Consider the following 17570-nt stretch of genomic DNA (forward strand, 5'->3'; position numbering starts at 1 on the left):
TCAGAGGTTAGGAGCTTCCTTGGACTAGCAGGATATTACAAACAGTTCATGGAAGGGTTTTCAAAGATTGCCACGCCGTTGACTGAGTTGACACGGAAGAATCTGAAGTTCACCTGGTCAGACAAGTGTGAGGGTAGCTTTTAGGAGTTGAAGCGACGATTGAATACTGCTCCTGTGTTGAGCCTCCCTTCGGAGGGAGGGACATTTGTAGTGTACTGTGACGCATCGAGACTAGGATTGGGATGCGTGTTGATGCAGAATGAGAAGGTTATTGCCTATGCGTCACGACAGCTGAAGGATTATGAATAGTGGTACACTACCCATGATTTGGAACTAGCAGCGGTGGTATTCGTACTAAAAGTACGTCAACATTATTTGTATGGAGAGAAGTGCGAGATATACACTGATCATAAGAGTTTGAAGTATTTCTTCACCCAGAAGGACTTAAACATGAGACAAAGACATTGGCTGGAATTGGTGAAGGACTACGACTGTGACATCCTTTACCACCCAGGAAAAGCCAATGTAGTGGCAGATGCATTGTGCCGGAGGGGCCTAGGACAGTTGTTTAGTTCGAAGCAAATATCAAAGGAATTGGCAGAGGAGATGGCTAGAGCAAGGATAGAGTTGGTTGTGGGCCAGTTGACCAATATTATTTTATAGTCTACCCTCCTGGAGAGGATAAGAGAGGGGAAGATAGGTCATGCGTAGTTGCAGGAGGTTAGAGGAAATTTCCTAGCTGGAGTGGCTAAAGATTATTCTATTTCAAAGACAAGTTTACTGCGGTACAAGGATCGAATCTATGTTCCGATGGATTAGATGAGAGATATTTGATGAATCCCATACTACACCATACTCACTCCATCCAGGCACCACAAAGATGTATCAGGATCTATAGAATTTATATAGGTGGCCTGAAATGAAGAAGGACGTGGTTGAATACGTAGCCAGGTGTTTAACCTGTCAGCAGGTAAATGTTGAACACCAGCGACCAGGGGGTTGTTACAGCCTTTAGATATTCCCAAGTGGAAGTGGGAATATATTACTATGGATTTCATGGGAGGTTTACCCAGGATGATTGGGCAACACAACTCGGTGTGGGTGATAGTAGACAAATACACCAAGTCAACTCATTTTCTACTAGTGAGGACGACTTATACTATAGATCAGTACGCGGAGTTGTATGTGAGGGAGATTGTACGACTGCATGGGGTTCTTAAGTCTACAGCATCGAACCAGGATCCTATATTTACCTCCAAGTTTTGGGGTGGCTTGCAGAAGGCTATAGGAACTCAGTGGAAGTTCAGTACAATCTTTCATCCTCAGACAGATAGACAGTCTGAGAGGACAATTAAGATATTGGAGGACATGCTTAGGGCGTGTGTGCTATACTTCGAGGGATCTTGGAGTAAATATCTCGCGTTGATTGAGTTTTCGTACAACAATAGTTATCAATCAACGATTGGAGTAGCTCCATACGAGATGTTATATGGAAGGAAATGTAGATCGCCCATTCATTGGGATGAGATGGGCAAGAGAAAGTATTTGGGACTAGAGAAGGTTTAGAAAGCTAATGAAGCTATTGAGAAGATTTGAGCTCGAATGCTCGCTTCGCTTCGCAGACAGAAAAGCTACACTGATCCTAAGCGTAGGGACGTGGAGTTCCAGGTGGGGGACCATGTGTTTCTGCGAGTTTCACCATTGCGAGGGTGAGGAGATTTGGGAAAAAGAGCAAGTTGAGCCCTAGATTCATAGGACCTTTTGAGATCCTGGAGAGGATTGGGCAGGTAGCCTATAGATTGGCTCTGCCACCGTCATTATCAAGAGTTCACGACGTATTCCACATCTCTATTCTTCGAAAGTACGTCTCAGATACGACTCATGTATTGGGATATGAGGGTCTAAAGCAATAAACCAAATTATTGTATGAGGAGCGACCGATTCAGATCCTAGATAGGAAGGATAAATTTTTGAGGAACAAGACAATTCCTTTAGTCAAAGTATTGTGGATGAATAGAAAGGTTGAGGAAGCGAACAGGGAGCTTGAGTCAGCTATACGAGATCAGTATCCTAAGTTATTCAGGTAAAGTTCGAGGACAAAATTCTCAGTAGCAGAGGATAGTTGTAACGTCCAAAAAATGCTAATAGGGTGCCGGGAGGGCATAATTGGATATATGTGTGATTTATTGATTAAATGCATGAATATGTGCCATGCATGATTTATGTGATGATATGAATATATTTAAATGCATGTTTATGAGTATGAAATATGCATGTGGGCCCGTTCTTGTTTATAAGGGCATATGTATAATTTTGGCCCGATCAGGGCATAAATGTGATTAATGATTGAGACCACATTATTATGTGGATATATTTGTAGTATACGACTCGAGGCGATCCAAGTGAGCGAATTAGCGGAATAGTCACAACAGGGTATAATACCCGGCTCGGTGTGAGCTTAGGGGTATTTTGAGAAGTTTAATGTATATTTTGAGAAGTGGGTAAGTTTTTGGTGATTAGTTGGGCATGTTGGGAATAATTGGGAATTGGTAGGATGACTCGAGGAATTAGCAGGAATAGGGGTTAATGACCATTTTCCCCTAAGGGTAAATAGGAGGCTGGGTTAGTATAAGGGGCATTTTGGTCATTTTAATTAAAGAGATATAGTGGGAAGAGTTAGACTTAGGCTAGAGTGATCTAACATATCATAATACCTTAAACTCTTTCTCTCTCTTTCCCTCACGTTCTCACTCTCTCTCTCTCTCCCTTTGGAATGCCTTGAAGTTGAGGGAATTTCTGAAGGAAAAAGCTAGGGGATTTACCAGGGAAGTCTGGGAAATTAAGCTAGGATTAGTCAAGCAATTGCTGTGGATTAAGGCTATAAACTGAGGTAAGAATTTTGCCTTGTTTCTGCTGGGAATTCAGATTGTTAGGTTGAGTTTAGACTGGTTTTTGGATGTTAATTGATTTCTAATTTGGGGTAGTAATTTCAGTAGGTTTTGGATGTTATGCCTAAACTATGTGGTTAAGAGTCTTAGACCCGGTTCTGGGTTTGGTGGAAGGTTGCAAGGGATTTTTGGTTAAATTGAGCTGGGAAAAGGTTGGAGAAACCCAGGGAATTTTGGGTTCACGGGGGAGCGTTGCGACCCTAGGGGGGGCAAGTCGCGGCCCGCCTCCACCCTGAAGCAAGAGGTTGGTGCCTCTGACTTGAGGCGCATCGCGACCTTAGAGACAGGTCACGACCCGCCTAGGTAGCCATAGCCTAGGTTAGTTTTTAGGCTCGGGGAGGCTCAAGGTTTTAAACCTTAGCGCTCGAGATGAATTCTACTACCTAGTTTAGTAGAACTCGAGGTCCCGGAGGCTAGTATTGTTTCCAAAACATTTAATTGGATTAGAATTTGATAGTTATCCATTATTGCTTGTGACTAGGGTTACCATTAAGGATCAGGACTGAGGATCATGCTCGAGACTGCTCTTTATCCTTCCCTCGGGACTTGAGGTAAGAAAACTGCACCCAAGTGGTTGTGAATGGGACTGAGATTCCCTGTAAATGAACATATGTGTTCTGTAGTTTATATATCTGTTATGTGTAATGTTAAAGTACAACCTAATGGAGTCGGGGTTGATGATAAGCGTACTGAAAGCAAGTTGGCCTAAGCGAGCCGTGATCAGCTAAATAACCAGAGGGCTCGGCTTAAGGGTGCTGACACCTAAATATTGTATTAAAGATTGAATTATATGTTTGGAAGTATATGTGTTTATCGTTGCCTAACTTAATACTTGTATTCTGCTCATTAACTGAACTGATTGGATTAAAGTTTGTTATATACACTTGTTGTTGTCTATGCTTGTTGATTATGGTTTTCTTGCTGAGCCTTGGCTCACAGGTGCTACGTGGTGCAGGTAAAGGCAAAGGAAAGCTGGACCAGCCATGAGTTGGGGAGCTTTGGGGGCGGTGTGTACATTGGCAGCTGCTCGACCACCATGGCCGAGGGATTTACCGGGATTAGAGCTCAAAACTGTATTTTGTCATTTAGACTGGCTATTGTTGTATAAACTTTTTATGGTTGTGTCTGCCATGTAAACACTATTTTTGGGATCCCATGTATCAAACACTTCTTTTAATGAAAGTCAATCATTCTACGATCAAAATATTTTAACCCTAACTTATCAAGTTGACTTTAGAAACACATTTATGTTCAAATGACTTGATTCGGGAGTCTTGCACTATTTTAAACACATAGTGTAACGGTCTTGGTTACCCAGGGTGTTACAGTATCATCCCACAGAGATTGTTTATTAACTACCAATATTTAATTTCCTAATTCTATTTGGCTAGTAAATTCTAGATTCAAGAATATCAAGAACAGAAACAAGAATTAACAAAACTTACAATTAACTAATAACATAAACAAATAAAATCAAAATTAATTCAATGGATGAAAACCTAGTGTATTTAATTTCATCATCAATCCACTTTACCATTTCATCAATACCATTTCACTATTCTTTCTCTTATTGTGATAGCAGATTTACTAATACAATCTATATTCTTATTAGGATATATAAATCTCTCAACCTATATGTGAATCTTCTACATCTCTGTGATAAATTCCAACATAAGGAAATGTAACGACCCAGCTATTCTAGAATTTGGACTATTAATGATTACTATACTAATCTTAAGAAAACGTACATATGAAATAACCATAACTTTATTTAAAAACTGTAAAGTAAAGGTAAAATACATAAAAATTAATTTAGGATATGAGATCCCATTGTTTTGAAAACAAAATATAACTTAAATAAATTGGTTACAAAATTAAGTGCGGAAAAAAAATAATACATATAAATTATAACTAAAAGACTTAAAAACTTCATCCTCGAATCGAATGCGCAATCCACCGATTCCATCCTGCCTCAATACACATCCCCAAGCTGCCAAGAATCTTTTCGCTGCCATAACTATTTTCCTGCATATATAAACATAAAGGAATGGGCCTAATGCCCAGTAAGGAAAATCTAACACATAAATCATATATATAAAATTCATATCAACATATACTAAAACATATCATAACATATGTCACATATACTATAATGACCATTATTACTTGGGGTCCCATAAACTAAACAAGTCATATGCCCATTAGATTTGTGGGGCTTGCTGGCTAAGCAAGTCATATGCCCATAAATTTATTGGGGCTTGTTAGTTGTACAGGTCATATGCCCAAGTCTACAAACATACATATCACACAAATCATAAGTTAACATAACACATAAATCATAAGATAACATATGGCATAACACATAATATCCTATCCTATTTTCCTTACCAATATACCGGGATGATGAGAACAAAGTCGGGATTTCAGAACACTCCTAAAAACCATTAATAGAGAGGTGAGTTTTCTAAAAGAAAGAGATGAAGAGGAATGAACTAAACCATCGAGAAGATACTTACCAACAAGAAATCTCAAGTTCGAAGAACTTAGATGCCTAATCAATAATAAAGAATACTGAGTTAGGATTTGAGTAGAGAAAAACTATAAGAACTAATGAAACAATACATAAAAGGAACTAAGAATAGGAATATCTTTGAAATTGCTATGATCGAACTACACCTCGAAACCGAAATACACTATAACCTTACTTCCCAAGTGTTTATTAAGTTTATAATAATTAAGCTTATAACCCCAGCCCAAGTGTTTATCACTCTATAGTCTCACTAGCACTTGGAAGGCTCTGATCAATGCTTGAAGAATGAATGAAAAGGCTTACTAGGAATAAAAATCTTCTTTTTGGCTTTGAATAAAAATAATAAATTTAATTGAAAATATTTGAATATCCTTCAGCCAAAGGCTTAGGAATTGGTCAAATTGTTCAGAGAGATTTAAGGATTCAAAGCTTGATTTTTAAAACAAAAATAATAAAAACAAATAGAATCCTAACTTCTAACTCCCTAAATCTCGTAACTCTAAACTCACCTGCAGTAAAGTCAACATATCTAGAGCTGTAGGACTCCGATTTAAACTCTCTTTATACCGTTAGAAAGCCAATTCAATTATCTACAACTTTATAGAAATACTATTTTTCGAAATTCATAACATAACTAGGTCAAAAATAGGTCGGAAGTTACAATACCCTAAAGTTACGAAAAATCTATTTAATTATCTAACCTAATCCACAAATAAATAAAATTATGACAAATGTCATGCTCCTAACATATTCTGGTGAAGACTAAGTCTTATATTTCCCGTATTTTATCATTGAAATAATAATTCCTTAATAATCATGCATATGACAAGTGTCATAATCCTATTGGCTCTATCTAAACCTTAGGTTATAATAATTATCATATTAATAACCAGCAATATTAATAAAACCTTATGTTATAATCAGTATTCTTAAACTATATGTTAAACTTATAAAATCCATAACTATTGTTAGGAGTTTCCAACTAAGTCCCAGCTTGAACCAAAATCCACAGTCATAAACATACTACAACTACTACTAGCTATTACTATTACTACTACTATCTAACTAGCTAAGTAAAGTTCTTGGACTCTACAGGAAATCATTAAGAATAGAAATCCTAAAAGCTACACAAAACATATAGGTAGACTCGTCCTATATTCAAATCTATGTCTATTCAACTATAACATATTTTACTCTCACCTCTCAGATTTTGAATCAAATTCATAAACAATGCAAATAATGATGTCAAATTACTCACATTCATTAAGCACAAATTGAATAGATCACAATAAAGAAAAAGAAACCATAGAGATTGCATTAACTAATAATAAAGTATCAAGAGACTACATTAAAACCCTAGAAAATAAAATAGCTCATAACTAAATTCATAACATCCATTGATTCAGAAATGTAGAAAATACAATCAATTAATATCATTATCCCATAAACTTGCTGTACTTACTAATCTCCACTAATGTAGAAAATACGTGCTCATAAATCAATAGGACTTTCACAACTTATAATTGAAGTGTTGAGGTAAAGGTAGATGAAATAATCATTTAGGCTCATATATACCATAAGCACACAAACTAAACAAACCAATCTTGTATCAAATTTCAAACACCAAAAACAATCCCAAATTTCCCAAATTTTCTTGTTTTGAGAGAGAATTCATAAACTGAGTTTTTTTTTCTAATGATACTACACTCCCCAAACTTATTTCTTTATATTGTAATTTGGCGTGTAGTCATTTTCAATAATTTTTCTCTCTCTCAATTTTTCTTCTATTATTAACACAAATTTCCACATATAAATCTCCAATACAAACCATCCCCCAATCATTTGTTATATGCTCATGGTATATCAAAGGGACAGATTTTTTTTTTTTAAGGATTCAACTAAGCTTAAAATTGATGTCAACAATAAAAAGAATCATATTAGGCTCAAAATTAGGTAATTAGGGATTAAACAATAAATGTTGGCTTGAAAGGCTTAATCGTTCCAAAGAATTGCCTAAATCATCTTCCTAAGCATGCATTATCTAAGATTTCATCTCAAATAGCAAGCAAACAAGTTCTAGGATAACAACACTTTCATATTTTATTTTTATTTTAAAAAGCCAGAAAGCATAAATAATATTTAATCACATAAAATTTATTAAAAATCATGATTAAGCTCTCAATTATTTAAGTAGACAAAGTAAAAAAGGAAAGAAATATTCAACCAAGCACACCGATTTTTATAGCATCATTCCCATTCAATTTATACAACACATCATTCAATCATAATATCATTGGCCAATCATTGTCAGCTTAATTCAACTAAACTCTAAACAACCTAGACAAAACAAAACTAAAACAAAACATCACAAACCAACACAAACACACAACACTAAAACTCTTCCCCCAAAATTAACCTAAACATTGTCCCCAATGTTTAAATAAAAGCTAAGGTAAAGAAACTTACTTGACACCTCATATTGCTTAAAATGATATAGATTGAGATGCTGAATCGAAAGTGGGGAAAGAAATTTTTTGGGTTAGCCCATAGTTCATTTTTCCTGGGTCCGAAGTAGTGTCGCTGCTCAAATTAGTCTCCGTCGCAACCCTTCCCTTGTTTTAAAAAATTCAGGGCTCTCTTGAACTTATCGTGTCGCGGCTCATCATGCAAGAGACGCAGACCTATTCTTTTTTTTCTTACTTTTTCACATTTTTTCACAATTCAACATTACAAATTTAAGACTAAACGACAGAAATTAAAACTAAACCTAAAAAAAATACTCAAAATACTAAAATTAAAGTGTTCATAATCCAAAACTTAAATAAAATGAATAAAAAATGCAAATAAAATATTGGAATGCCCCTAAATGCGCTGTCGTTAACGTAATTTAGCCAGACGTTGAGTTCTTCTTCAAATTTAACTCGGATCAAGTCCACCCCTCAAATCCTTAAGAGCCATACTGTCATAGGTGAAAGCCTGTCTTATGATGTTGCAACTTTTTGGAGATTTCCACCGCTCATGTAACATTCGAGCTCTCCCACTAAAAAACATTTTCACACGATTACGCACTGTTTAACTACTATCTTGAGCAATGAATTTTCTCTTGATAACTTCCACCTTGCTAGCGCCTCCTGTTATCACATCCACTCTACAACATGTTGGAATTTCAGTTGCAGGAAAAACATTAAATGTTACCTCCTCATTTTGCACTCGCAGCTTCAATTCCCTTTTTTGTACATCAATAAGCGCCCTTCCAGCAGCTAAAAATTGTCTCCTATGAATAATCAGAATATTTTCTTCTTCCTCCATATCAAGAAGAATAAAGTCTGCAGGAAAGATGAATTTGTCCACTTTCACCAATACATCCTCAATAATACCTCTTGGGTGCTTCACTTAACAATTCACCATTTGTAAGGACACGGTAGTAGGGCGAGCTTCTCTCAATTTCAATTTTTTATAGATAGATAGAGGCATCGGATTCACACTTGCCCCTAAATCACATAATGCCTTCTCAAAAACCACATTCCCTATAGTACAAGGAATGGTAAAACTACCTGGATCTTTAAGTTTGCGAGGTAGTTTCTTTTGGAGTATTGCGCTACACTCCTCAGTAAGTGTCATCGTCTCATAGTCCTCCAGTTTCCTTTTCTTTGACAATATTTCCTTCATGAACTACAAATAACTTGACATTTGTTCTAAGGCTTCTGCAAATGGAATGTTGATGTGAAGTTTTCGAAAAGCATCTCAGAACTTGGAAAACTTCTTGTCAAGCATCTTCTTTTGTAGCCTCTGAGGATATGAGATTTTGATGTGGTGCTCAAAACTCATTGGTGATTGCTTCTTCTCAAGGTTCTCAGAACCTTTTCTTCCACCTTTCCCTTTTTTTTTTCAGACTCCATTTTTGATGGAAGACTAGATTTCTCAAGTGGCTCATCAACTCGTTACCGCTCCTCAGGGAGATTGCATTGAATTGCTCCTTAGGATTCACCTCAGTATTACTTGGAAAATTTCCTTGAGGTCTACTTTGTAACATATTTGCCAATTGACCCACTTGCATTTTGAGATTTCTGATGGATGATCGTGTTTCAGTCATAAACTAAGCTTGGGAGTTGGTTAAAGTCAATAGTGTAGCTTGTAATTCATTTGTCTTCTCTTGAGAAACCGGTGGTTGTGATATTTCTTGAGGTGAAGTTTGAGAAACAGGTTGCTTAAATTGTTGTTGAGGGCCTTGATTATTTCTCAATGAAAAATTAGGGTCATTCCTCCACCATGGGTTGTAAGTCCTGGAGAAAGGGTTGTTGGCTTGCCTATTAAATTTCCCCATCATATTCACTTGCTCCATAGGGATACCATTATTCACCTCTGCTGCCATACACTACTCAAATTGGTGAGAACCTCCACACATTTCACACACCGTTTTCATCTGCATTGCTTGAGTTGAAATATTATTTTTCTGCAACTACTTAGTTAAGGTGGCAACTTGAGCAGTTAGTGTTGTGATTGCATCTAATTCATGAATCCCAACTACTTTTCTGTAACTAGTAGCTTGCTCATCAGCCCATTAGCAGTTATTCATGGCCATTTCTTCCAACAATGCATAGGCCTCATTAGCACTCTTTCCCATGAATGCTCCTCCTGCTGCAACATCTATGATGGTGCGTGTAGTAGTGCACAACCCATTATAGAAATTGTGGACCAACATCCACTTCTCAATGTTGTGATGGGGACACTTTCTCAACAATTTTTTAAACCTCTCCCATGCGTCATATAATGATTCCCCATCATTTTGGAAGAAGTTATTGATCTTTCCTCTCAAACTTGCAGCCTTTGATGGAGAAAAGAACTTTGCCAGAAACTTCTATGCTAGCTCCTCCCAAGTGTTAATAGAGTTGGCCTGTAGATATTTTAACCAACTCTTGGCTCTTTCCCTCAGTGAGAATGGGAACAACCTCAATCTGATAGCATCGTCACTCACCTCATTCATCTTGAAAGTTGCACACAGCTCTAGAAAATTAGCTATGTGCATGTTTGGGTCCTCCGTAGGTAATCCACCAAACTGAACGATGGACTGGACCATTTGTAGTATTGCCAGCTTGATCTCAAAATTGTTAGCAGAAAATGTGGGGTGTCTGTTGCATGAATGTACTCCCATAACAGTTGGGAGTACATAATCTCTTAAATTTCTATCCCTTTGTTCACCAGGGACCTCAGCAGCCACTACCCCTTTGACATTGTTGGCGACATTATTTAATGCATTCCCTTGGTTTGTAGTCATCCTTGCCTCCAACCTCTTATTCTTCTGGTTCTGTCTACAGTTTCTCTCAATCTAAGGAGTCACCGGTAATATCTCAACTGTTTTACCTTGTCAAATAAACCAAAACAACCTGTGATAAGAGTATTCTGACACAAACCAAGTTAGAATTCTAAAAAGAAAAACAACCAAATTAGAATAAAAACTAATTATTTTGATATCAATAAAACAATTCCCGAAAACAATTCCCGATAACGGCACCAAAAACTTGATGCGATAATTTTAATGTGCAAGTATACACAATTGTAGACAAGTAATACTGGAGATAAGTAAAGTATCGTCCCAGAAAGATTGTTTATTAACTACCAATATTTAATTTCCTAATTCTATTTGGGTAATAAATTCTAGATTCAAGAATATCAAGAACAAAAACAAAAATTAACAAAGCTAACAATTAACTAATAACGTAAACAAATAAAAGCAAAATTAATTAAATGGAAGAAAAACCTAGGGTATTTAATTTCATCATCTATACACTTTACCATTTTATCAATACAATTTCACTATTCTTTCTCTTATTGTGATAGCAGATTTACTAATACAATCTATATTCTTATTAGGATATATAAATCTCTCAACCTATATGTGAATCTTCTACATCTCTAAGATAAATTCCAACATAAGGCAAACATTAAGAATAGAAATCCTAAAAGCTAAACAAAGCATATAGGCACTCTCGTCCTATATCCAAATCTATGTATATTCAACTATAGCATATTTAACTCTCACCTCTCAGATTTTGAATCAAATTCATAAACAATGCAAATAACAATGTCAAATTACTCACATTCATTAAGCACAATAAAGAAAAAGAAATCATAGAGATTGCATTAACTAATAATAAAGTATCAAGAGACTACATTAAAATCCTAGAAAATAAATTTAGTTCATAACTAAATTTATAACATCCATTGATTTAGAAAATAACATAGAAAAAGAAATTAAAGAAGAACTCTTGATCAATTTCCCAATCTTGATCTCCAAGTTCCTCTTGTTCTCCAGCGGCCATAAGTCACTTGAATAGTTCATAATTATGTTTTTATAATAACCCTAGCGATTCTCTACGAAAAGACCTTCTTGCCCCCATAAAAATACAATTTCCATACGTTGTACGGGCTCAAGTGTCGCGGCCTAGCCTTCAAGCGCCGCAGCCCTAGCACGATAAGCCTCAATCAAGGAGCCTCTGACTTCGATGGCGCCATGGCCCAACATTCTTGTGTCGTGACTCAAAATGATTTAGCATTGCAGCTCAGAATCCATAGGTATACCAACCTCTCTGGCTTAGCTAGCACCGCGACCCAGCTTCAAGAGTTGCGACTCAAAATAGCTCAACCTTAAAAATCAACGTTTTAAGCTTCGTTTCGACCATCGATCTCTTCTAAAGTGCCCCGACATGACCAAACACCATTTAACGCAAGAAATCTTCCATTTATCTTCGAATTAGCCCTTAGTTACACCACATTCACATAAACCCTTGAGTAATCACTAAAACCTAAAAAACACACAAAACATAAGCATAATTCCAGAAATCTCAAATCCTTCCCAATCCACCCCAAACTCGATTTCTAACCCATTTCAACCACAGAATTATACTAGCAATACAAAACTACCACAAATCAATCATCAAAACCCTCTAAACACCATCAAACTCAGAAATCTAAGATTTCAACAAAAATACCAAAACAATAAACTAAAAGCTTGAGAATTGAGATTACCTGTTGGAATTCGAGTTCTCAATTCCCAGCTCGATCCTTTAGTTTGACAGCCTGTAATCCCCAAATCCTAGCTCTCAATTCCCAGCAAGGACAACATTAAATTTGAAACTTAGCAAATTCCTTTCACAAACTTGAGAGAACCACTTGCAAGGGAGAGAGAAAGATAGATAGATAGATAAATAGATAGATAGATAGATAGATAGATAGATAGATAGATAGATAGAGAGAGAGAGAGAGAGAGAGAGAGAGAGACAGAGACAGAGACAGAGACAGAGACAGAGAGAGAGAAACGTGAGGGAGAGAGAGTGGTATGTTGAGGGGATTCTTTTATTTGGTTCTAGGCTTCCTAAAGTCTCTAAGTGACTAAGGCCGTCCAAGGCTAGGGAAAAGACCAAATTTTCCCTAGCCTTAACCTTGACTCAATCACGCCCCCAAGGGAAAAACCGTCCATATACCACATTTCCCGCTAATCCTCGAGTAGCCCCAGAAATTCCCAATTAATCTCGACATACACAAATAATCACCAAATAACTACCTGATACCCTATAAATCCCGAATACTCACTAGGTTTCCCAAAATACCTCTAGGTTCACACCGAACCGGGTATTTTAACCCCGTTGTGACTATTCCGCTAATCCGCTAACTAGGATCGTCTCGGACCACACATCTCAAATATATCCCCATAACACCAAGGTCTTACTCATAACACATACATAATGCAAATATACCCTCAACGGGTCAAAAATTACAGATATGCCCCAATACAGAAATGGCCCAACATGCATATTTAATACACATAAACATTCATATCTAGTCACATTACCACACAAATCATTTATATTGCATAATCACACATATATTCAACTAATTCCACCTATAAATTTGAGTATGCCCTCTTGGCACAGTAATCAAGGCACTCGACCTTAATACAAAATTCAGGTTGTTAAAAGCTTGTCCCCTCACCTTGACTTGGACGAATGCTCAGTTCCCAACTCTCAGCTTTAGCTCGCCATCTTTCACCTCCTCCCATTGGCTAAGCAATTGTAAAGAAGTGCATACATGGTTAGTGGATCTTGAATCAACAATCCAAATGGATTTATCATCTTCCAAAACACATGCGTCTAAGACAAATGAAAAGCTATTACCTTGGTTTCTAGCTGCTAGGAGCTTTGCACAAACCATCTTCGAATTCCCTTTATACTTGCAGTGAAAACATGCACCTTTTTCTTTCTTGCCTTTCTTCTTATCCTTCGCAGGCTTCGTAGCACCTTCTGGTTTTCCAGCCTTGGTAGTACCCCAAAATTCCTAATGAAGTTTAATGGTTGGATTAGAAGGCCGGGAGTGCCATAATTGATTTATTATGCCATTAAATTATTATATGCATGCTTATGTGAATTATATTATTATATGATGGTAAATGCATGCATGTGGGTCCGCATTTCATCATAAGGGCATTTTGGTAATTTGGCATGTTGAAGGCATATTTGTATATTTTTATGCATGTTGGTGAATTATGAATAAGGCCACATTATAATGTGGATTTGTTCGAGCTTTTTGGCATGAGACAATCCTTTAATACAAGCTAGCAGTTTGGTCATAACGGGGTTGATTTCGGGGCTCGGGGTGATTCTCGGGGTAAATTGATGATTAGAACATTACTGGGAATTCAAGGGTAATGAGATATGATTTAATTGGTATTTGAGAATATTGGGTATAATGGGAATCAGAGGACATTAATTATGATTAACGAGATAGACAGGAAATGACGACTTTGCCCTTGGGGGCTGTTAAGAAGTGAGATAGGCTTAGGGGTATTTTGGTCTTTTGACCTAAGGTGATATATTAACAAAAGAAAGCTGTAGAAACCTAAGAAAAATAGAGCCCTTTTCTACCTCTCTCACGATCATTCTCCTTCTCCTTCCTCTGAAATTTTGAAGCAAGTTTGGGGATTCAAACTTGGAGATTGAAGCTTGAGGTCTTAGGCTAGTGTTCAGCCATTGAAGATAATTCAATTCGAGGTTAAGGTAAGGTTTTAGTTCAATTTTATGGTTCCTTGCTCTGTTTTTGTGTTAGTTTTGGGATTGGAGATTTGATCATAGGAATGGGAATTTGATGAAGTTTTGAATGGTTTAAAGCTTAGGTTTTGTTGGTTATATGATGGATAAATTGTGGTAATAATTGGGAGCTTTGCTTTGTGGTATTGGAAGTGTTTTAATAGGTTTTTGAAATGAGTTCGAAGAGGAAAAATAAGGGTTTTTGGCTGAGTTTTCAGGTGGGGCCGCGATTCTGTTCTAGAGCGTCGCAACCCAAGCTTAATGAAAATGAAGGGTGGTGCTGAAGATCCATAGGGCCACGGCGCGTGCTGATGGCTGGAAGGTGGGCGCCTTTGTTTGGGGAGGTGAGCTGCGGCATGGTGGAGTAGGGCCGCGACCCTTAGTGGCATTTTGGCCAGAATTGTGTTTTTGTCATGGGAACTCAAACCTTAGGCCTTAGGATCGTTCCTGCAACCCGGTTTAGTAGGATTCAACATCTCGGAGGCTAGGTCTTGGTCCGGGAACCTTTTATTATTCATTTTATTGATGGAATCCCATAATTGGTTATGACTAGGTGACCGCCAAGGAACTAAAAGGTTGATCATTCTCAAGGATCGTTCTTTTATTATTCCACGCTCGAACCAGAGGTAAGAAAACTGCACCTCATATGTGACATGCATGGTTATTCATGAGGCATGTTGAGTGTTTAAATGTGGACATTGATTGCATATCAAATGCTTAGCAAATCTTGCTTACTTGTGAATGGCACTGACTTATTAGTCAGCATCGACAATGGTGTCGGTATTAACTGTGAAGCTGTGACTTATTAGTTAAGTTCGGCAGTAGTATTGAGCACTGGTCGTATGGTATTGACTAATGAGTCAATAACGATATTAGCATGTTTAACGCAAGTTGAAAAGATTAGATCTAATCGACATAAGCATTGAATGACTCATTATGAGCATTAATGCCTAACCGACCTCAAGTTTGATGAAAAACAAAAGCGCTTGTCTAGTCTAATGGCTAGTTACTTAGAGCCAGGGCCAAAAGGCCCAGGTGACTGCATCGTCACATGGCTAAGGGTGCGGAACCCAAATTAGTGACTTACTCATCAATCACTCATCTGGTTTAAGCTAGTGACTCCATGGTCACTCATTTGATTTAAGTTAGTGACTTACTCATCAGTCACTCATTTGATTAGGGCTACAAGCCCCAACATGGTTACTAGAATCTTGAAGTGATATTCACTCATCTGTTTAGGGCTATAAGCTTTATATAATTATCATAATCATCTTCTTAAATTATATACATGCAGTAATGAGTTTTCTTGCTGAGCCTTTGCTCACGGGTGCTATGTGGTGCAGGTAAAGGGAAAGAAAAGCTCACCCAACCTTGAGTGGAGAGATTAGGTGGAGATGTGTACATATGCGGCTACTTGACCACCATGGCCAAGGTGTTTCTCAAAGGAACTAGGGGTTAACCCTATTTTTGCTGCTTAGGTCGGCGGGTTGTAATTTTACACTGCAATGACCGTTTTGGATTGTAAATAACTTGTAAACGCTTTTATGGGCCCATGTACAATTTTATGTTTTAAATAAAATATATCATTTCCTTTTGATCAAGTTTTTCACCTTAGCCTATTAATAACACCTAGATACACGTTTATAACCAAATGACTCGATTAGCAAGTTAGACACGGTTCAAAGCTCATAGTAACGGTCTTGGAGTAACCAGGGCATTATAGGTAGGGTTAGGGTTATTGGTCTGTCCACCCTTTCTCCTTTTTCCCTTTGGAGCGGAAGCTAGGTTAGCTTCAGCCTGGGCACCCTCGGTAGAAGTTGTAGTAGTAGAATGCTTCTTCTTTTCTCCTTTTCTTGGTCCACCATTAATTTCTTTGTACATCTAAATTTCATTCAACTATTGAGTCATCCCATAATTCATCTTATTCAAGAAGTAGTTTGTGGTGAACGTTAGAAAAGTTGGAGCAAGGCTATTCAGGATGAGCCCCACTCGATTCTCCTCGTCTATGGTGGCTCCATGCAACTCAGCCTCCTGAAAATAGTTTGTCATCTTCATGAAATGATCACGAACATGCATCGTCAGTGTCATCCTAGCATTTGCATACTTCTTGTTGGTTTCGAAACGAGCTTGCCCATAATTGTGTCCAAACATCTCTTGAAGTTGTTCCATGATGTCATATGCAGTTTCGACATCTTCCAGATTCATCCTCAGCGTGTTTGACATGCTAGAAAGCATGTACACCTTAGCCTTGTTGTTTGCTGTTTGCCGATGCTCATACTTCTCAAGATAGACTTGGTTGCTCCTTTAGCTAGAACTTCATGGGATTCCTTGGTCATCACAAACTTTGAGTTGCTGCCGATAAACACGTTGTTGATGTTGGACTTTCATTTCATGAATTTTTCTCCAGTGAGAAGCTCATTGGAGAGTCTAGAGCGGATGGAGTTGGAAGCCATATAGAACTACATTTTCATCAATAAATAGAAATCAACACATTGCTCAATAAACATCTAATCACTAAGTTTTAAGAAATAGTAAACATATATCAAATATGTAAGATATGGAAAGAAAAAAATATACTAAAAACAAACATATCTCTATTTCTAAGGTATCAAACTAGTCTATGACACTTGTGTCTCGGTAGGTGAGAGTCACAAAACATCATTAGTTAAATAGAGTGAAAACTCAATTAATGATGGGTTGGAACCATTATTAATAACCTTCCTATTCGATCAAAGTAAGAAAACAATTTATCTCTTACTTTATGAGCTTAACCTACGATATTGATAATATAGATTTAGTCCTAGCAGTCACTGTAGGGATGAGTCTAATATAATTTGATCTATAATTATCTATCTAACAAAATTTAACCATGTTAAATGCTTAGTGGAAACCATCCGTAGGGGATGAATCTAAGCGCCACGAGGCCCCATTAAGACACCAATTGTAACGTGCCAAATTACCTAATAAGGCTTAGGGTCTTGATTAGGGGACGAGGATGAAAAATTATGGAAA

At 37.2% G+C, this 17570-nt stretch overlaps 1 protein-coding gene and 1 non-coding gene across 2 annotated transcripts; one reads left to right on the top strand and one right to left on the bottom strand.

Moving 5' to 3' along the window:
• Positions 1-10190: 10190 nt before the first annotated feature.
• On the top strand, positions 10191-10298 carry LOC133807703 (small nucleolar RNA R71). The gene has a single exon (XR_009879602.1). It is a non-coding gene; the product is annotated as a small nucleolar RNA R71 (small nucleolar RNA).
• Positions 10299-16454: 6156 nt separating this feature from the next.
• On the bottom strand, positions 16455-16781 carry LOC133806522 (uncharacterized). Its single transcript, XM_062244613.1, has one exon. It carries the CDS (start codon positions 16779-16781, stop codon positions 16455-16457), a length of 327 nt encoding a protein of 108 aa, XP_062100597.1.
• Positions 16782-17570: the final 789 nt, after the last annotated feature.

The sequence above is a fragment of the Humulus lupulus genome, chromosome X (genome assembly GCF_963169125.1).
Source record: "Humulus lupulus chromosome X, drHumLupu1.1, whole genome shotgun sequence".
Classification (NCBI taxonomy): domain Eukaryota; kingdom Viridiplantae; phylum Streptophyta; class Magnoliopsida; order Rosales; family Cannabaceae; genus Humulus; species Humulus lupulus.